Here is a 21,301-nt window from a genome sequence, read left to right on the forward strand (position 1 = left end):
ACCCCCGACCCAAAGACCAAATCCAGCGTGTGACCGGCCTCATGAGCGGGACCAGAATTTATTGAGAAGCCCAGTGTCGCCATGGATGATACCAGGTCCGCAGGTGCCATACATGAGGTGGTGTCGACATGGATGTTGAAGTCACCCAGGACAATAAGCCTGGGGAACCTCAACGCCCAGTCAGCTACTACCTCCAGCAGCCGCAGAAGGCCATCCCCTGGTGTGCTAGGCGGCCGGTACACCAGAAGGACTGCCAACCTCTCCATGGCCAACCACTCCAGGCCGACACACTCCATGCCATTGATCTCCGGGACAGGGACTGCCCTGAAGGGAATGGAATTACGGATGAACATCGCCACACCACCACCCAGCCCTGAGTTCGAGACTGGTGGAGGCACGCGAAACCTGGTGGCACAGCCTCACCTAAGGCAACGGTCTCACCCTTGCGTACCGAGGTTTCGGTGACACAAGCCAGGTCCATGTGCAGATCTCCGAGAAAGTCCCGGAGTACTGCGGTCTTATTGTTTATGGACCTGGCATTGATCAACACCAGAGACGAAGCAGAGTATTCCTGAACCCGTCCATCCTCGTTCCTAGGGTTAGGTCGGATGTCAGAAAGCGAGCGAGCACATCCACTTCTCGCCCACTGTCTATCATATGGCCACCTCCTACCACTATAATTACCCCATCCCATTAATACTGGGATCCTCAGCCTCAACCGTGATGCCCCCCTTCCTCCTCCATCCTCCACCATTTTCTAATCTAACCTACTAGACTCCTCCACTACAAGTGGACTCAGTCCTATTCCTAATCTAACCAAATTAGTACTATATTACAATATATGGTTGAGCAAATTCACTCTCCTAAAATCCTACAATATACTAACATTAACCACCCACTATTCTAATACTAACCCACTACAATTATGACAACTAACTAAAGAACTAACAGGTGAAAATAGCAGCCGTATAAAATTACCGGTGGCTATTACAGGTAGCGATTAAGCAGTAAAAAGGAACGCATAATGTTCAAGGCTTCCGCCATATAATTGCCCAGAGCTCTCACCAGTGGGTTATTGATGGTACGTATATAGCGGCCATGTAGCAGAATGGTATAGATAAGAATAGTTAGATACTCCAAGGACAACATCATTATCCACTTGGGGCCAGGAGAGGGAACTAGATCATGTTCACAGCACAGACAGGGAGCTGCCACCAGTTCCCAGACCTCTGGCTCAAATAGTGAAGTAGTCAATGGTGTATGGGCTATAATAGCTGTTAGGAGATTCCTGCCGATAGTTGTTCCTGGCAGGTCTAGCCTCAAATGCTCAACAGTTGGAATACATCTCCTTAAACGCCTTTAACGCAGCCTGTTCAGCTCTCCCACTGCCGTCCCAGGCCGCAGAACTCCTGGCCCAACCGCTGTAAGCTCAGCCGGGTTCCGAGTTGAACCAGGGAATGGGGGGGGGGAGGTCTCTGCCACTGACTTCAACCCCCAGCTTTGTTGGAATGTCCCAGGTTCCACCGCCTCCTCTCCGGACCGCGGGATTCTCGGCGCTTGTTCACAAGATCGCCGGCTCGCCCACCGATGTTGCAGCCAAGCCTCTGCTCATATTTGGGAGTAGGGAGAAGGGCCTCTGTCCTAGTAGTAGTAATTGGTGTTAGCAAAAACATGCAAGTATTCACCGAAAATGTGATGAGACAGTGGAGAACTGGACTGACAGTCAGAAATTAAAACTATGGAACAGTCAACATCAAGCAAGGAATTTTCCAAGTTGATTCACTATCACCCTTATTGTTTATCATCGCCATGATCCCACCAACAGTGATTTTAAAGAAAACGACGTTGGAATATCAAATGGCTAAAAACTCAGAAAATCTCACAATTACTGTACATGGATTATTTCAATCTCTACAGGAAATTCGACGCAGAAATCCAGTCACTGGTAAACACAGTCCAAATATTCAGCACAGACATTTTGATGATTGGCCAGGAAAAGTGTGCCATTGTGAAGATAAAGAGGGCAAGATCACTGAGAGTGATAGCATAGAAATGCCTGATGACCAACTAATCAAGTGCAACCAAAAGGAAGCCTATAAATACTTGGGCATTTTGGACCTGGATAACATCACTCATAGGCAAGTGAAGACTGTAGTCAGCAGAGAATACACCCATGGGGTTAGGAAAATTTTGAAATCCAACTTAAATGGTGGGAACGCTATCAAGGCCATCAGTACCCAAGCCATACGCATCATCAGGTACACCATCAGAATCATAAACTTATTATATTAATACAAGACAAGAAAGTGACCATCATCAACATAGCAGTACCCGATGACAACAGGGGCACTGAAAAAGAACACAAGAAGGTCACTAGGTACCATGATTTGAAAATCGAGCTTCAGCATCTATGGCACAAACCAGCTGAGGTCATCCCAGTGGTAATCAGCACGTCGGGTGCCATCCCGAAAACACTAGGGCAGCACTTGAAACATCTTTGAATAAACAAAATTAACATCTATCAAATTCAGTAGGCAGCCCTGCTGGGATCCACACGAATACTACGCCAATACATTACAACTTCTCAAGCCTCTGAGTGAGGCTCAAATTGTAATGAAAGGCCAACAACCAGCTAAAGATCTGGCAGCTGTGAAATCTAACCATAACAACAACAACAAAACAACAAGTGTTCATGATTTGAAGATAGATTCAGCATCTATGGCACAAACAAGCTGAGGTAGTCCCATTGGTAATCGGCATCCTGAGTGCCATTCCGAAAACAATAGGACTGCACTTGAAACATCTTTAAATTTACAAAATCAACATCTGTCAGGTTCAAAAGGCAACCCTGTTGGTATCTGCACAAATACCATGCCAATATATTACAATGTCCTAGGCCACTGCCTTCCAGACAATGCATATCAACACTTTGAGTTGCTGGAACATGATATCTGGCTGCTGTTTGGAGTTTAGAGTTTCTGAGATGGTCTGATAACAAGATAAAATGGATGAGTGGGTATCATTATTTTTTCCACAACATGATGTAGTCCACTGTATCTGACCAATGTCAAACAGATAACCCATCTTTGTAGTCAATTCTGTTCATTATAAGCAGCTTGACTAAAAATACAACAAAGTGCAGTCCTATTGAATACATTGCACATTCTAACTTATTTGTCACACTAATTGGAAATGAATCATTGTAAAGATGTAGATAGATCTGTTTCTTTCCTGGAAATGTACAAAGAGATTGTCAGTAGAATGGAATCTCACTACTTCAGCAGAGAGAAATAAATAATTTTTTGGAATACTCTTTAAACAAATGCGTAAGAGATTAATAATATGAAGGCTGAGTTTTTGACACACCTGCCAGGAATCAGGATAATTACAAAGAATGAACATTAAAGCAAAAGTAGTTAAACACAAGGGTTTTTTTAATGAGGTAAGATTACAGTCTTCTAGTGAATAATTACATTCATTAGTATCAGCAATCCATTGTTGCTAGTAACCAACCAAAAAAAGTTCTAACAAAAAATTGTACTGATTGTTTTGTTTATTACAGCAATGTAAAGATAGAAGGTGACTCTTTTAAAAAAAAGTTTACAAAATGATAATTTTCTGGAGAATTTCTTAACTGTCATAGATTTTCTGTGAAATGCAAATAAATAAATATTACACATTTTTAACTAGTTGCTACTCACTGCAACAGTGCCACCAGTATTCTCCTTCTGCCTTGGAACTGAACACCTACAAAGTGAATGGAACTTAATTGGCTCCAGCAGGAGCAAAAAAGAAGAGTTTGGATTTATACTCCCCTTTCTCTCCTGTAAGGAAACTCAAAGGGGTTTACAGTCTCCTTTCCCTTCCTCCCCACAACAAACCCTGTGAGGTGGGTGGGGCTGAGAGAGCTCTGAAGAACTGTGACTTACCCAAGAACACCCAGTTGGCATGTGTTGGAGTACACAGGCTAATCTAGTTCTCCAGATAAGCCTCCACAGCTCAAGTGGCTGAGTGGGGAATCAAACCCGATTCTCCAGATTAGAATGCACCTGTTCTTAACCACTACACCACTGCTGCTCCTGAAGGCAGCTTTTTGCCTTGAATGAGATAGACCTTTCCAACAAGCCCAGAAGTTCTTGAATCACGGCAAGTGTACCCCTTTATTTTTGGATAATGGGCTTTCAGAGTTTCAAATGAAAAAGTTTGGGAGAGACTCTAGGCTCTAGCTCATAAAGCACAGTACATGTTATTCTACATGCAGAAATTCAAACCATCATGTGAAGCAGCACTGGTAAAGAAGTCTTTCAGAATTGTGCTGCAGGTGTCATTGCTTACATCTGGCACTCATGGAGAAAGAGGACTACCAATTAATCAAATGTGCAGAACACTCCAGCTTATCAAGAGGAATATGCAGTGACCAAATCCTGTTGCAAACTCTGTAGTAATAGCCCCATGCCTGATGTGACTCGCCACTCAAACCATAAAGCCTCCCAATACAATAGATAGACAAGTGAGTCAGCTGGACAACAACCCTTAAAAAGCTGACTCCTGATTGCTCAAGGCAGAGCTGAAGGGGAAGGACTATCTAAGAATAATCTCAGCTGTTAAAGCTACCATCAGAAGCCCAGAAATAGCCAGAGGGTCAAGCTGGCCAATTAGAGAAGCAGAAGTTGCTTAAAGACTCAGATGTTGGCTGAGGGGAAAGAGCTTGCCCTCTAGAAGATACTGGTTATCTGAGAATTCTGTATAAACAAGCACTGGATAGCAATGCTTTTACAAAACTCTTTGTACTGAGAATATACTTTCTATTTCAGCTATGTTAATGGGCAGCTGAATTTTAGTAATACTGTTTTCATTTTTTACTTATTCCAACGTCACTAAGATCTTATTTTGTGATGCATAGACTAATAAAATTTTAAGGGGTCATCCAGGCCATCTAGTCCAACACCCAGTTCAATGCAGGGTCAGCCTAGAGCAGGGGTAGGGAACCTTTAACACTCAAAGAGCCATTTGGACCCGTTTTCCATGGGAAAAGAAAACACTTGGAGGCGCAAATAATTTTTGACATTTAAAATAAAGATAACGCTATATATATATAGGGGTTTTTTTTACCTTTTACTCCGCTCATTCTGAGAAGCGCATGGATGCGCCCGCACTGCTGCCTGCAGGGCGGGCAAGGATGGGGCCGGCGGCTCGACTCGTGGAGCCACAGTGCAAGGGCAGAAGAGCCGCATGCGGCTCTCGAGCCGCAGGTTCCCTACCCCTGGCCTAGAGAATCCCAGACAAGTGTTTGTCCAGTTGCAGCTTAAGGACTGCCAATGAGGGAACCTCATTACCTTCCTAGGTAGCTAATCCACTGTTGCACAACTCCAATTGTAAAAAAAAAATCCTTTTACCCAGTCATAACCTTTCTGTCCATAATTCAAACCCATTATTGTGAGTTTTCCTATCCTCTAGTACCAACAGGAACAGCTCCTTGCCCTCCTCTTAGCAACAGCCCTTCAAACATAAAGAGAGCAATCATGTTCCCCCTCATACTCCTCTTCTCCAGACTAAACATTCCCAAGTCCCTTAGCCTTTCCTCATAGGACTTGGTCTCCAGGTCTGATAATCCTTAATGCTCTCCTCCGTACCTCCTCCATTCTGTTCACATCCTTTTTGAAGTGAGGCCTGCAGAACTGTACATAATACTCCAGGTGAGGCTATAAAAGCCCCTCCCCCTTCCAGAATTGGTCTTCAACTCTCAGACACATTGGCCAAACCAATGTGATTTAGGACAGAACAGTATATTGTATATACTTCTACTATTCTTTATGCAGCAAAAAGAATCACAGAAACACATACAATATACCCCTCTGTCCTAAATCACATTGGTTCCACTAAGTGGGAAAATAACTGCATTCCCACAATAGCAATTTATTGTGGTTTAAATTTCAGAAAAATGCAATCCTGACTGCAACTGAACTAATGATCAATTACAACAACTGGAATGTCTTGCACATGTTCTTTGTATGTGATTTTTTTCTCCTGGTGTGATCAATTAACTTAAAGTATATTTCAGTTTTTTTTTCTTGTGATAAGTAAGATGACACCTTGGCTTTGCATATTCAGTGCACTCTTGTTATATGCTTGAAACATCATTGCAACATCACTGCATTTTTGCAATATAACTGTCATGTCTAGAATCATTGTTTTGACATAGCAAATATGAGGATTGTGATATAAAGGAAAACTTTATAGATAATGATGTATTTAAAAGTATTATTAGCCATGATGCAATTGTTATTTTTGTGACAGTAACCAAATAGACTGTCATTAAAACGACTAGATTAATTAGAGAAATATTGTATTTAGTACATTAGCGGCCTAATCCACAGGGACAGCATTACTACCACACCCCCGAGCCACCTCCAAAAGGGTTTCAGGCAGTGCACGGAGGCAGCAAAAAGAAAAAGAAAAAACCCAGCTGCCTGTAAATCCCTCTATAGGGCTCAATGGAGTTACGCCACCTGGCCCACAAACCCCCCCCCCCCAAGCCATTGTCCTCTTGGATGCCAGTGTACCTCTGCAACAGTGCCCATTTCTGAGTTTGGCTGCTGCGGAGCTGTGGGGTGCTTTGCTCCCTCTGTCAGCATGAGTGCTCCTTACCAAGGTGCCCTACCTCATTTTTGCTTCCCTGGCTGGGACATAGGTATACTAAGCCTCTTTGATAAACATAGGGAATGATTTGTAGTAAGAAAGAAAGAGTCATTGTGGGAAAGGTACAAGTGACAGAAATTATAAGTTTATAAATTAGAGTCATGCTGCATGAAATTAGATAATAACAATTAGGGTTTAACCAAGATAATCAAACATGTCCAAATACTGCAATTTGCAGTAAAAAAAAAAAACCCTGCTTCTGATACCCTAAACATAAAAATGCTCAAAGTTATATTTTTTCCACATGGGTACCTTACATACATAGTTAAACAGTAGGAAGAAATTAACCAGATGTAGCTTTTCTAGTACCATCTTCTAAATGTCAGGAAATTGTGAATGTTAAATTTCTACACATTACAAAGACTATTGAAGCCATTAAAGAACCTTCTTTTCAGGTGTAAAAAGCAGACATAATGATGCACCCCCTAGTTTCCTAAGAGAGAGGGAGAGAAAGAGAAAGGGTGTGCCTCTCACACACACAAGCATCTGCCAACTACCTGTGCCCTGAGGGAATTTTTTCCCTCCAAAATCTCTGACAGAACAGTTCTGTTTAAGAGTTCATATTTGTCTTTCAGTTTGCCCACGTGTATTTTTTCTAAGTCGTCATCTAAATAGTCTTTAGGCCCAGGGTGTTTTTATCCTGGTTTCTCCCTTCACAAGGCTGCCTGTCAGTGCGTTCAGGCCGGGAGGAAGAACTCCAGTGAATTATGCATGAGCCCGTTTTATTTTCATTTTCCACATGAACGTTTACGTAGTCTACGTAGTTTACATAGATGCCCTTTTTCTGACGTTCTGATTGGCTGCAGCTAAGGGGCGAGGAGAGCAAGTGGCAACGCTGGAAAAATAAACCAGCCCATCTCCCGCGGTGTTTGCATGGGTGCAGGATCGGCGCACGCTTTTAAAAAAGAATTGCCAATTTTATCGTTTTTTTAAAGCCGCTGGATAAGGCAAATCTCACGGGACGGGACTGATTTAGGCATGGAAGCCTTGTGGAATTCATGCCCACACTGGGATATACTGACCATAGGGAAAACGCCACTGAGTTCTGATTGCCTATCTAGTCCTTTTTCGAAAAATCTAACTTGGACACATGTACTAAGACAAACTCTCCCTCAGAGTGTCTCTCTCACACGGTGCTTATCATAGAAGGATGACCACTCTCCTTGAGGAAGCTCAAGTCCTCTCTATATAACTCTCCTTCTCTTAGAAGTTTCACTGCTTAATATCTGAATGGGGTTCTCTTCAGGGAAAAAAAACCCAAGCCACTAGTGTGGTTATTCAGTGTTATTGTGTTACCGTGTTTCCCCGAAAATAAGACAGTGTCTTATATTAATTTTTGCTCCCAAAGATCCGCTATGTCTTATTTTCAGGGGATGTCTTACTTTTCTGTGTTCTGTTCGTCAGGCATGCTTCCAAACAAAAACTTTGCTACGTCTTACTTTCGGGGGATGCCTTATATTTCACACTTCAGCAAAACCTCTACTACGTCTTATTTTCAGGGGATGTCTTATATTTGGGGAAACAGGGTATGTTTAACTCTGGGAACTCTGGCACAGATTCCTTTATTGAACTCTGCCCTTCCTGTCACTTAATTCAGAGAAGCACAGCCCACTCTGAACTGGCTCTCCACTTCCAGAGAACAAAGCTACTTCACAGCTACCGTTCACTCTGGCTTCCCCAACAGAACTCCCTGTCCTCAGGCTTTATAATGCTGTGCAGCTATCACAGCCAATCCCAAGGAGTTCTAAATTAACCCTTCAGACTCTGAACATTCAATTGGCTGTTTAAGTCTAAGTGCTTGTGTCAACCCTATCCACAAATGAAATAGCATCTTCAGATCATCAGAACAACTTGGAAGACAGCAAGTGGCTTGTACATTGAGACTGCAGAAGCTGTGCAACTTGAAGAAGCATAGCAGTACTGACTATCATCTTATGATATATATCTGGGGGGGGAAGTTCTGCCCTACCCCCAATAAATATATCATTACTCTGGGGGAATGATAGATTGCTAAAAATATACCCTGCTCTCACAAATTAAGACAGTCATGATGTTCTTAGAACAGCACAGCCATTAATAATATGATAGTCTTAATTCTATTCGAATTTGAAGCAGAAGCCCGGTAAACAGATACTGTGTCACTGCTTGTAATCTTAGATGCCATCCAGGTAAACATCTCCTGGAATAAAATTTCAAATTAAAAATGCAGATGCTTTCATCTTATAGGATTGGGCAGAAGGATTATCTTACCTTTGGTTCCATTGAAATGAAGCTGTGAATACCTCTGCTCGAGAGAACTGACCTTTTAATTGTTTTACTGTGGTAGAAGTGGTAGTAATCTTTCAATGCCCCAATCTGCAGAGGAAGAAAAAAGATAGAGAGAGAAAAAAGAGAAAGGAAGATTTAATTTATGAAAAACAGTTTGTTTTTCATTTTTAAAGGATCTATAAATTATGCAACTTCCTGCTGTTCTGAAATGTTACTGAAACCCCAGTGTTCATCTTTCAAAAGGGTGACATATGATACGAAATGGATGAAATGTCCTTGAGGCAGTAACTGCATAACCAAAGATTATAACTGAGCTGCTTAGTCTATATCCACCTTTTTAATATTTAATTTATATGCAGCATTTTAAATAATTCCATATCAAACTCTTACCAAATTGTCTTCTCAAGGCAAGTGTAAAAATCATCAAATAGCTATATGATTATTAGAAAGTATTCCATCTAGTGTTCTTAAGGAAATAGCCTGTAAAAAAGTATTATGTTCAGCTATTTATATATCATTAGTGCTCTCGCTCTCTCTCTCTCTCTCTCGCTCTCTCTCTCCCTTGTCCTGAGACAAAGAAGATTCACAATGAATAAGCTCATGATGGACTTTTTGGAGTGACTTCCAAAAACTGACTCAATAACTTGAAGTGTTTATTCATTTTATAAAAATTAGGAAATAGATAGATAACTTCCCAATAATAAATTAAAAACTGTTTTATGACTGTATCAGTCATATCTCTGTAATCCTCAACTGCACTTCAGAAACTGATGGATGAGTCTGAACTACCATTGAACTGGAGAAGGGTAAAGCAAGATTTATACGAAATAAGATTCATATGTGTCATTTTATCTAAGTAGTAGACTGTGGTTGTGGTTTCTTGTTTCTTACAGAGCTACCCATTTTCTTAGATTACAAATGTCATATAAAAACATCCATATTAACTCCTCCTGCAGTTCAATGCAACTCTACTATGTATTTCAACCAAAAGTGAAATCATTAACATTTCCACAGTTTGCATAGTCTCTAGACCATGGAGATGTTTGTCAGAAAAAAACACACTACTGTCGGGGACTATAGCTTACAGAGTGTTCAATGCCTACATACTACCTAGCAACCCTAGCACCTGTTAGAAAGAATTCTTATACCTGCATAAATACTGCATCTCACAAGTACCTACTAATGTCAATAGAATTCATTATGATTGCTGGCATAAGAAGCATAAGTGACAAGCACACAAGGACTTGCAGAGGGCATCTAATTTTGTCCTGTATCCTCCTTCCCTACTATTTCCTGTTTCCTTTCCCCATAGCCTCTTCTCTACACCTTCTTCCTTTTCTTCTTCCCATCCATCAGTCCATCTTCTTCACCCCCCCATCTTCAACCTGTCTTCCTTCCCTACCCTTAGCAGCCTCTCTTCAGAAAGACTCTGGCCAAGCTGCACCATAGTTGCCAGTTCTTTAAACTATAGGTAACATTTCTATTATTTTGGAGAGTTTTAATCCCACTACTTTTTTTAAAGATTTCAGATTTTTCTGAAATCTGGGATCTTGCTTCAGATTTGTAGGGAAATTTCTCCAGTCTGTCCTTAGCTCCATTTTGCAGCCCTGTCAATCATATTCTCCAAGGTGTGATTTCGAAATAAATATATTGATTATGTATCTGTGTACTACCAGTTCAATTAATATACAATATGGGATTTCTTATAATCACCAAATCAATATTTTTTTTCTTTATGGAATGAGAAATGATCCAGCATTTTTGCCTTACTAAAGACTTACAAGATTCTCTCCTACATGGGTTTTGATTCTAAAAATAAAGTAGACAATATTAATTCACTCTAATTGTACTTTTCACATACTATAGTTATTAAGCTAAAGCACAGAATTTAATCTGCTTGTACAGGTCTCACTCCAATTAGTGCAGATCAAAGGAGTGCCATATTTTAATGAGCTTTTTACTCCACCCTAATTAGTACAGTTACTGCACAGTCATAATATAATAAAATAAAATTATTTCTTATTTTCTAAGCTTCACTCTCTGCATACTAAAAAAAAGCATTTCATGAAATAAGATGAATAAAGTAATGATGTCTTCATGCCACCCATTTCTGATGTGAGTTATTAGGACAGCTCCATAGCAGCTGCCAAACCAGTTCACCACAGATCTATTAACACTGGATGTTTGCCTAAAGCTATAGGGCTCCCACTTGGTCAGTTGCAGTTTGAAGTTAAATCACTGTTATGACTTAGCCACAGTTTAAAACACTGCAAAGCAAATAGTAATTAAGGGCCAGAATAGGTCATTCTAGGCTCAGAACAATTATTTCTGAACATAAATAGTGCTTATGCTCCATTCAATGTCTGTATTACCTGAGAACTTTCAATTTAGGATATGAAGAACTGTACCCCAATCAGAACTCGGCTACAGAATTAAACCACAAAGACTACAGCCTGGATAGAAGACTGCTAGATGAAAAAGGAATTTTTCAAGCTGAAAACAGGTTTGCTAAACTCTAGTGATCCAGGACACAGTCTATTATTGGAAGACCTTCTGTATAAAGCATCTAGAATAGGGTGACCAGCCGTCCCGATTTTCGCGGGACACTCACGTTTTTGCGCTGGGATAATCCCGCAGATCCCGCCGGCTTTGACATCGCGAGCACTGGCGTTTTGACATCGCCAGACGTTAGCCGCAGGAGCACACTCAGCCTTTACCATGGGCGGGTGCTTCCGGTCAGGGAAACAGAGCGCTCGAAAGGCAGAAAAAAGCGCAGGGGCGCAGGAGGAGGAGCGCTCTCCCGCGCTAGCCCGCCGTTAAGAGTGCCTTCTGGGCTTCCTGTTTCCTGATCCCGGGAGCCGCCGCTGCAAAGGCGCCCAGCTTAAAAGGCGCCGTACGCAGGAGCACGCTGCCTTCTTTGAGGCGGGCGCTTTATGCGTTTCGCCTCTTTGAGCGCTGCCTGGAAATAGGAATAGGGCGCTTTCCCCAGAAGGCACTGCGGCTGCTGCAGTACCTTCTGGGGCGTTTCCCTGTTTCCTGACTGGGGAGCCAGCTTCGCACAAAGGCAGTGTAAGCTTCATGATGGATGCCACAAGGCTTCCCTGCTTTTCGATAGTAAAAATCTGGTCACCTTAATCTAGAAACAAGAGATGAATTAAGCAATTTGTGGTTAAACTAGACGGAGATCAGACATTCATTCTTACAAGCCTTTTTGCGTGAATGTGTTAGAAACTGGGGGAATAGCTTTCTTACATGAAGTAATTATTAAAATAGTAGAAGAGGAGCTGCTGCTTGAAGCAACGTGTATAGTCAGGAAGAAGACAAATCTGAAGAATTTAGGAATGGATAAATTTGGCTCAAGTTTTATTAAACATTTGTGGCTAAAGTTGATGTTGCCAGATTATGAGGCAAAAAGCCTATTTCAGGAAGCTGGTACAATTGACCTTTAGACCTAGACCTAGTCTTAGAATGATTTTTTAAAAATATAGGTTTTTTAAAATATAGGTTATTTGGCCTATAGAGTACATAGCACTCAAGGGCAGGAGAATGCAAAGAAATATAATCTCAAGAAAACAAGCTTAGTTCTATGCTTTCCAATGCAGCAGGTGTATAGCTAAGCATGACTGAGTTTCTCCTTTCTACAGGCATCATTGACAAGCCACAATCTAATCAAGTTTCCTACTGCTTAAGTGAATGGCTGGCCACCTTATAGTTTTCAGTTGGTACCACTGATGCCTCTGGGTGCAGCAATTAGGATGCTAATTGGGGTTGCCAGGCCTACTTCTATGAAGAGAGACCTCCTGTGGGTACCCCTTATTGTCTGCCGCTGCTCCAAGAAAAAAAATCTAAAATAAGCACTCAATTGAAGTAAATTTCATCAGAAAATCTATGGTTTTACCATAGAGTTTACAGCAATGTAGCTGTTTCTAGGGTGACGTGACAATGCAGCTGGTTCCAGAGCTTCCCGGCAACAATCAAAACATTACATATTAAAATCAAATTAAATGAAAACCTCTCAAATATCCCCCCCCCCAAATGCTTGCTGTTCATACCCAATCAAAAACTTGGACAAATATAACGAGCTTTGCTGAATTTCCTAAAGATCTCCGGAGAAGGAGTTTCCCTTACCTCTTCAGGGAGCCCATTCAAAAAAGTGCAAGCCATGACAGAAAATGCCCAGGCTTTGGTCCATGCCAACATGCCACCCTAAGTAGAGGATCAACCTGTGACAGTCTAATGCCATTAACTGGTACATGGGAATATATGGAAGGAAATTGTCCTTCATATACATAGACACCAAGACATGACGGGCTTCAAAGATTATAAGCAGCACCTTGAATTGAACTCAGAAACCAGCAGCCAATGTAGCTGCTTCAAAATGGGCAAGATATGTCCCCATCAGCCAGCTCCAACAAAAAACTGGCCTGCCACATTTTGTCCATACATGTTAAATTTTCAACAAAATTGAAATTTTGAGGGGAAAACAATTTTTTTCTTGGGGAATGTTTGGAGGGAAGAATTGAAATTGGGGTGGGGGGAAATATATGCAGTATTAACTTTCACATCAATACTAAACCTATTTTACTGCTTTAACTATGGCCGCTTTCGTGCATCGTAAGCCGCTTTTAGTGACGATGTCTGGGGCGCCAAAAAGGTTTCCAGGTTCAGGTCGCTCGTTTGCAGATTGCGGCGCCGCTGCTGAAACGCAGCAGGGCTTATCTTTGACGCCTTCTTCCCCTTGCGGGCGGCTGCCACAGCTGTTCTCAAACAACAACCCTTTAAAGTGGTTGTTGTTAGAGGGGATCGCCTTCTGGCGGGCGCTGCGCTTTTAAATCACCGCTTGAAGAATGATTCTCCTTCCGCCTTCGACGATTGTCATGGTTCATTCATCGTCAGCCTGTCGGTCTCGCCGTTCTTTTCACACCTGTCCTCCGACCTCCAGGGGTCGGAGAGGGCAGCGTGGGCGGGCTGCACGCCGCAGGCTTAATTTGCAGGAAGACACAGTAAGTGGGGCTGGAGGGAGCAGAGAAGCGGTTCCGCGCGGAGTCGCCTTCACCTTCTGCCGGTCAGTTTTCCTCATGTTGCCTGCTCGCGACGCTTTGCGAAGAAAGCTCTACCCCCACGCCGACATTATGAACTCCTGCCGGGCGTAATGCTGAGGGGGCCGTGCAGAAACGGCCTATGTAAAATGCATCACAAAATCAAGTTACAAAGCTTCATAATAAAACTATACAACTAGCATATTTATAACATTTTAAAATATACATACTCTCATTTTCTACAAGCAAAGTTGCCAATATATTTCCTACATTAGAGAAATGCAAATTTCTGAACTCTCGGTTATCTATAAAAACAGGGAAGAATATGCATTCATTACAGTTATATATACTTCAGTTAAAGTTTCAGTAGGTGATGGAGACTAAGAGGTTGTGCCAAAGGATTCATTAAAAGATGGGTTTTGCGAAAGCAGTGGAAGGGAGATTGATGATATCACAGAAGTATGCTGGGAATCAATTCTAACATGTGGAAACAAGGAAAAAGGAAGGAATCATTTCAAATAGCAGGAGCCTTTGAAGGGACATCATGTTGTCCAAAGAAAGAGGGACATCATGTTGTCCAAAGAAAGAAAAAGAATTATTTTGATGTTTTCGGTAGAAGACTCTGGAATAACCACAGAAGTCCAAAGAGAAGGATTATAGTGATAAAGGTGAAAAATACTTCAGAGGGTAAAGCAGAATTTTTACCAAGAATGGAAGCTTTTTTCCCTGAGTTGTACTGGGAGAAGTGACATGATGTGAGATGACAGACTGGCGGCAATAGAAAAAGAAATCAGTAAATCCCATGGCAAAAGTGGATACTGTCAATAGATATGCAGAATATATAAGAAACAGAGGCCAGCTTTCCATTGATCCGGCGCCACGCTTCGGGGTTGGGTCGGCATACATGACGCTGATTTCCATCCCGGGACCGCTTCTAATTACCTAACGCACCGTCCCGCTGCCATGCGGTGGAAGACGGGCGCAGGCTCTCCATGCAGGTTGGGCGCTTATCCTTCAAATGTTTGCCGTAGAATTCTACCGGCGCTTGGCCGCTACGAGCATTGGCCAGGGGACATGCCCCCCGCGCGACAGCTTGGAAGTTGCAGGACGGGGGGGCGTGTCCCCTGGCCTGTGCGACGCACCAGAGGCCGGAGGACATGGTAAGGCGTTTGGGATAGGGGGAATGGCGCCTTCCAGCCGCTGCCCTTGCACGGCTGCCATTAAAAGCCGCTGTTTCCCAAAAACCTCACTCGGGGAGACTTCGCGCCCCATGCAAACAGCTCCCTAGGGATGGCGTTTTTGCCGTCCCTAGGGCACTGTTATTGGCCCGTGCGGAAAGGGCCAGAGAGAACTTGGGAGGAAAGTTAAAACCTCAGTCTTTTACATTAGTTGCAAAAACCTCAAAGGACTTAAATGTATTTCACAATTTCAACAGTCACATCATTAGTTGCAAATGCCTAGTTATCATCATATGGGAAGAGGGCATTATTTATTTGCAGGGTTGACCTTGCAGAAATGAAGCAGATGATTGCTGGCCAGGAGCCATCTGAGAGACTCCAAGGCACTTTACAGACCCTGCAGATACATCCATCATTGCTTTGCTCCCAGATACTTTCTGCACTCATAATACTTAGGGCTTGTTGGCAATGGCAAACATGAGGCCATCAAATATGATTCAGAGCCAGTTGGAGGATAGGTAGTTCAGTAGAGCTGAAGGGGAGATAATCCAAGCTAGCTGCATCTAAGGTACCACAGCAGAAATAAGGCTAGACCATTCTTATATTTTGAACGGCTAGACCTCCTCTAGTCCTGATTTGTTGCATTACTTATCGAGGTATTCTAGGGCCATTTCTGCACCATTCAAATATTCCAGGTTAAGCAAGGGAAACATCCCAATTTGGCCAAGAAGTTTGCACAATTCCCAATCCTAAAGCGGATTTGTCCCGCACTATTTCCCTCATGCCAGGTTTTTCAAAAACTGCTAAAACGTTGATCTTATTCCATAATCCCGCTTGAGTCACTTCCATGCAAAGGCCATGGGAGCAAAACTGATTTATTTTTCCCACTCTACTGCCTGATCTCCCTGCCTTACATCATGCTCGCCCTGTTCCAGCTCACTCTCAGCAAGCACCGCTCGCTAGCTGAGCTGAAGCCAGCCCAGTCCTGCAGCTCCCACATCACATTCCCAATGGGGGTGGGGGGTGGGCAGGTGCCTGCCTAGCAGGATGCTCTCATTCCGTGACAGCCCCAAAGACCAGTCAAATGTTATTTGGTATATCGGGAGGAGGGGGGGAGTGTCTCATGCTGTGGTTTCCTGCACACCTTTAAATGTGGATGTGACATAGTGCTCTGCCCAGTATTGGTCAAAAGTTTTTACTTTGTATAGCACAATGTGCTTGCCATGTTGCTCACTGCACCGGCTCCTTTCCAAAGCTAGAGAAAAGGTGTGTGTGTGTGTGTCCTGCTTGGTTTTCCTGTGGTTGCTGTGGATCTGTCAATCAGAAGCATTGCCTTTGGGAGGGGGGGAAGTGCCAATCAGAATGCAACACAACTGGGATTTTCAAGCATGCATGCTGTACCTACGTTGTAAAAACAAACAAACAAAAAAGCTGGGCTTGTGTGAAAGAAATTGGAGTATTTCCTCTTGGTCTTAACTTGACTCCTTCACAGAAACGGGTACCCATACAAAGGGAGAAACCGGAATAAAATAGATTCGTATTGTAGGATACCGATCGTAACCCAATATAATTGTGCCATGCAGAAACAGCCTAAGTTTCTTTTTATTCCAAATGAATTCATCAAACATAACTTTTTTATAATAAGAAGTTAATTACTTTTTAATTCCTAACTAATCCATTATACTTAGATCAGTTTTTTTAATCACTTTTTTTTTACTAAAGGCTTGAAATTCTGTTGGATCAGCTTCTTCAGAATATCAGAAATAAGAACATCTGAATACCTAATATACTTTTCTTCCAAGTAGAGTCAGTCATTTCCACAATATCTTGTTTAGCTTCCTTTGACATATTTATATCCATCAATACCAATTGAGCACTACTTACTTTATTAGAGACTAGACCACTATTTTTACAATTTTGTTTTACTATTTTTAATCCTCTTAATTCCTCACAGAATATAGAGGAGATTACACAGCTAACAAGACTTGTTCTGTGGTATTTCCTTCCATGTAAATAGTGTATAGAACTGTTACCCTTACCTGGATACATGTTGCATAATTATGGTAAAGTACTTATTTACTGAGAAGCCCAGACGGACCATGTATTTTCACTTGATCTGTCTTCTCTGATTTGAATTTTTATTTAAGTAATTAATGATGAATCTAAGCAAATTTAGAGATATTGCAAAACACAGTCATTATTGTTTAAACTGGAATTTCACTCTTTAAATTGACCATTTCTGTAAACTAGATACCTGTAGTCAAGGGTTTAGTGGGCTGTCTGAAATCAATATATATCATTTTTCCTCTTCTCAGATTTGTTACTTTCTTCCCTTTCAACTCATTATTCTGAAGCCAACTAAATCTCCTGTCCCAAATCTTCCTGAATTTGCATCTTTAACATAGACAAATTAAGCTTTACTAATTTATAGTACTGGTCCCTTGTAACTTCAAAGCATTAGTGCCAATCTATATCTACATCTTTTCATTATTTCGCTGCTAGTTTTACATTCTGCCCTTGCTACTGTCACTGTTAAAATACAGTTATTTCAAGGAACTGTGAAGTAAATATTAATATCATGTTTGAGTGGCAAAGCCTAGGTTTCATCATGCCCTATAGAGTAGCTCTGAATTGCAACACTACCAGTTTGAATCAAAGCATCTGATACTAAACAAGGACATATTGCTAAGTAACTCTAAATATGAATTTTAGCTAGCTTCATAGATTTCGTTTGCTGTATTCCATTTCAACTTTGAAAATGTTGAAATGGCACACTGAGTTAAACATCAAATGTTATGTCAGTGAGAAATGACACTCTTTCAAAGGGCAGATTAATATTTGCCAAAGAGCAATCAGGCACAACTGCCATGTCTAGAATTCATATGCTTCATTAATGGTTCTAGCCCTTTTTACAAGACATTCTAGGAGAAAGAAAGAAAGAAAGAAAGAAAGAAAGAAAGAAAGAAAGAAAGAAAGAAAGAAAGAAAGAAAGAAAGAAAGAAAGAAAGAAAGAAAGAAAGAAAGAAAGAAAGAAAGAAAGAAAGAAAGTCTGTAGAATACTAACTGGAACTGTGGGTCTTCTCTATATTTTCTTGTTATGTAGCAGTCTTGTTTATATAGCAATTTACCTGTTACCATTTAGTAATGAACGGTGCAATTGTATTTAAATTCTTTGCAATCACTAAAGGCCATCATTTGATGGAAATCCTTGAAAAGCAGTTCCCAACAGTACAGTGAGAGTTGTACGTGTCTACATTTAAAGAGACAAGGTGTTCTCATCTAGGGTTGCCAGCCTCTGTGGAGGCCTGGACTTCTCTCTAGGGGTGATTCAGCACAGGCCAAATATACTGGATGCAGAACACAGCTCCCCCCCCCCCCCCCCGCACCCCAATGAGCCTGCCCTTTTTTATTTCCCCCAACTTGAGTTTTTCAAAACTTACTAAACCAGCAATGCTTTGAAAAATCCTGGGTTGGAACCACTGCCAGGAAAAATGGCCAGACAGGATGCACTTCATTTCCATCCCTTCTACCATACTGTCCGCAGTCAGGGAGAATCCACCTGCCATTGCCTGGCCATTTCAGGGAGGCCCATTTTAATTCTTTTTTTAAAAAAATTGTGTGTTGCATTTGCGTAGCTTTAAAGGTGTAGCCAGTGATATCGTGGGACAATCGGCATGGCTGTGGAGGTTCATTTCTACATGACTCTGTAGCTATGCATGTGTTGCAGGAATTTTTTTTTAAAAGAGAACTGTCTCCATGTGAAGGCGTGAAAGCAACCCGCATGGTTTCCATGGGCCCCAATTGCTGCCTGAATAGCATGCATGTGAACAGGAAAAAAGAAAACAGGTTCCTTTATAACGATTGCAACCCGTTATACATTTGTTATGTGGAATTGACCTGATTAGAGATCAGCTCTCCTGGAGAAAATGGAAGCTTCGGAGAGCACACTCTATGATAGAACAAATTCACCCTTCACAGACATCTCCCCACAAACCTCCAGGAAGTTGGTTGGCAACCCTATCCCAATGCAAATAAAAAGCAGAACCTTGGTAAATATTCTACATAGTGGACCTTGCAAACTAAGTTTTTAAAACGAACTCAGATATATTGATTTAGGAATGGTTGGCCTGATGAATATTATGTAAGAGTCTTGAAAATTGTTATTCAATTAGACAAACTCTCCTTTGCCACCTCAATTGACTCAAGCTACAGTGTTTAAACAGCAATCAGCAATATATGGCTGTATTCTGCATTTACTCTATTCACTAGCAATCCGTTATGCTAATTATTACCTACAAAATGCTTGATTGGCTTGGACCAAAACAATCTTAAGGATTGCCTCTCCTGCTATGATCCACTGTGACAATTTCATATATCTGAACCAAGCCTTCTGAAGGAGTCATCATACAAATCAGTAAAATTGTCAACTGCCCATTCTTGAGTATTCACTGTTGTGCTTCCTACTTTGTTGAACAGGCCTGGGCAACTCCTACACTATAGTCCACAGAATGTGCAAAACAGAACATTTAGGAGGACATTTTTATGAAAGAATTTGTCCAGGAGAGTGCCCTTATAATGGAATAGGATTGAAGTCCACTTCAATTATTCTAGGCACTTATCCTGCTTGTACTAGATTATCCTCCATGTTTCTAATTTATTATATTCTAGTTTACTATGTTGTGTATGGTATAGTTTAAGGTAGTTTGTTCATATTTTAATTCCACAATATAGTACTGCTCAATGGATGTCTTAAGATGTAGTATGAAAACAGATGGAAAATACATAAATAAATAGTGAATGAAGTAAAAAATAAATGACAGGTCTGAATGGACTGTGAAGGATAAAACACTTGACTATTTTGTGAGGGCTTGGTGGACTAGATTATAGAGTGAAAACTGTTGGGGTCTGCTATATTAAAACCTATTCTATGGGACCATAAAACTAACACATTTACTGTTGCAAATATTTTTGTCCAGAAGGAGAAGAACAATACTGATCCCATCGCTTCTGCAGAATTACATACAAAATCCAAAACAAAGGTATAACATTATAGTGCCAAAATTATCAATATATTAGAACTGAAACATTTTTCCCTTATAAGCTAAAATCTGGGTAAACTTAGTTTTAAATTTGGCAGAGCTACCTGGTGGCTACAGACAGCCAATTGCCCTGGCTTAAGCATACCACAATTCTACATAGTATAAAATAAAACACACTACCAACTGAAGCAAACTTTCCAGTGGTGTCACTGTTAACGAAAAACTTAACACAAGAGAAAATTGAAATGGCCATTGTGTAAGGTCCTGGTAAACATACACACACTGTAACTGAAAACTGTGGAAAAATTAATGGGTTGGATCCTACAAACCACAAGTGCATAGTTCCAATGGAAGCAGATCCTTCCAATTTTCCCAGCAGCTACTTTTGACCCAAAAAGGAACTGCCATGGCATGGAGTCTTTCAAGGACAAATAGCCAAGCTGTAAAATGATCAATAAAGAGAAAGGAGGAACAGCAGAACTGTTCAAGAAGTAATATTGCCGGGCAGGGCCTGGGAAGTAGCAGGAAGACTGGGGGTAGGTACATGTGGGGTGTGGTTTGCCAGCCCCCTAGTGGTGGCTTGAGATCTCCCATATTACAACTGATCTTCAAGTGACACAGATCAGTTCAATTGGAGAAAATGGCAGCATTGGAAGGTAGACTCTATGTCATTATACCCCATTGACATTCCACCCCCTTCAAACCCCTTCCACCCCCCTTCAAAATCCTCGTCAGGCTACGCCCCCAAATCTCCAGGTATTTCCCAGCCAGGAGCTGGCAGCCCTAGGAGTATGACATCACGGATGTTGCTACATCATTTCCAGGTACAACCTAGAAGTGATAAAAGCTAGCTTTAGGAATTACTGGAAATTATATGGTAAAACCACAGTTTCTGTTATTCCTAGAACTACTTTCATCACTTCCAGCTGAGTTTTTTCCTCCCATAAGTGGTCTAAGCGCAGCAAGCAATGCAGCTTATCAGTGAGAGGTCTCCCACTACAGAGGTAGCCCTAGCAAGCTTATCAAAATAACTGGAATAACTAAGTCAGAATTTCTGCTCTGCCATGGGAGCCTGCTT

The 21,301-nt window shown here is 41.5% G+C and overlaps 1 protein-coding gene across 1 annotated transcript in view; it reads right to left on the bottom strand.

Annotated features, from left to right (window-relative positions):
- Positions 1-21,301, bottom strand: part of PCSK5 (proprotein convertase subtilisin/kexin type 5) — a 215,578-nt gene that overhangs the window by 176,057 nt on the left and 18,220 nt on the right. The window contains exon 2 of the mRNA XM_048504377.1: positions 8,950-9,054. Within this exon, the coding sequence (XP_048360334.1) occupies positions 8,950-9,054 (105 nt within the window). The remainder of the gene's footprint in view (positions 1-8,949; positions 9,055-21,301) is intronic.

Source organism: Sphaerodactylus townsendi, linkage group LG07 (genome assembly GCF_021028975.2).
Source record: "Sphaerodactylus townsendi isolate TG3544 linkage group LG07, MPM_Stown_v2.3, whole genome shotgun sequence".
Lineage (NCBI taxonomy): Eukaryota > Metazoa > Chordata > Lepidosauria > Squamata > Sphaerodactylidae > Sphaerodactylus > Sphaerodactylus townsendi.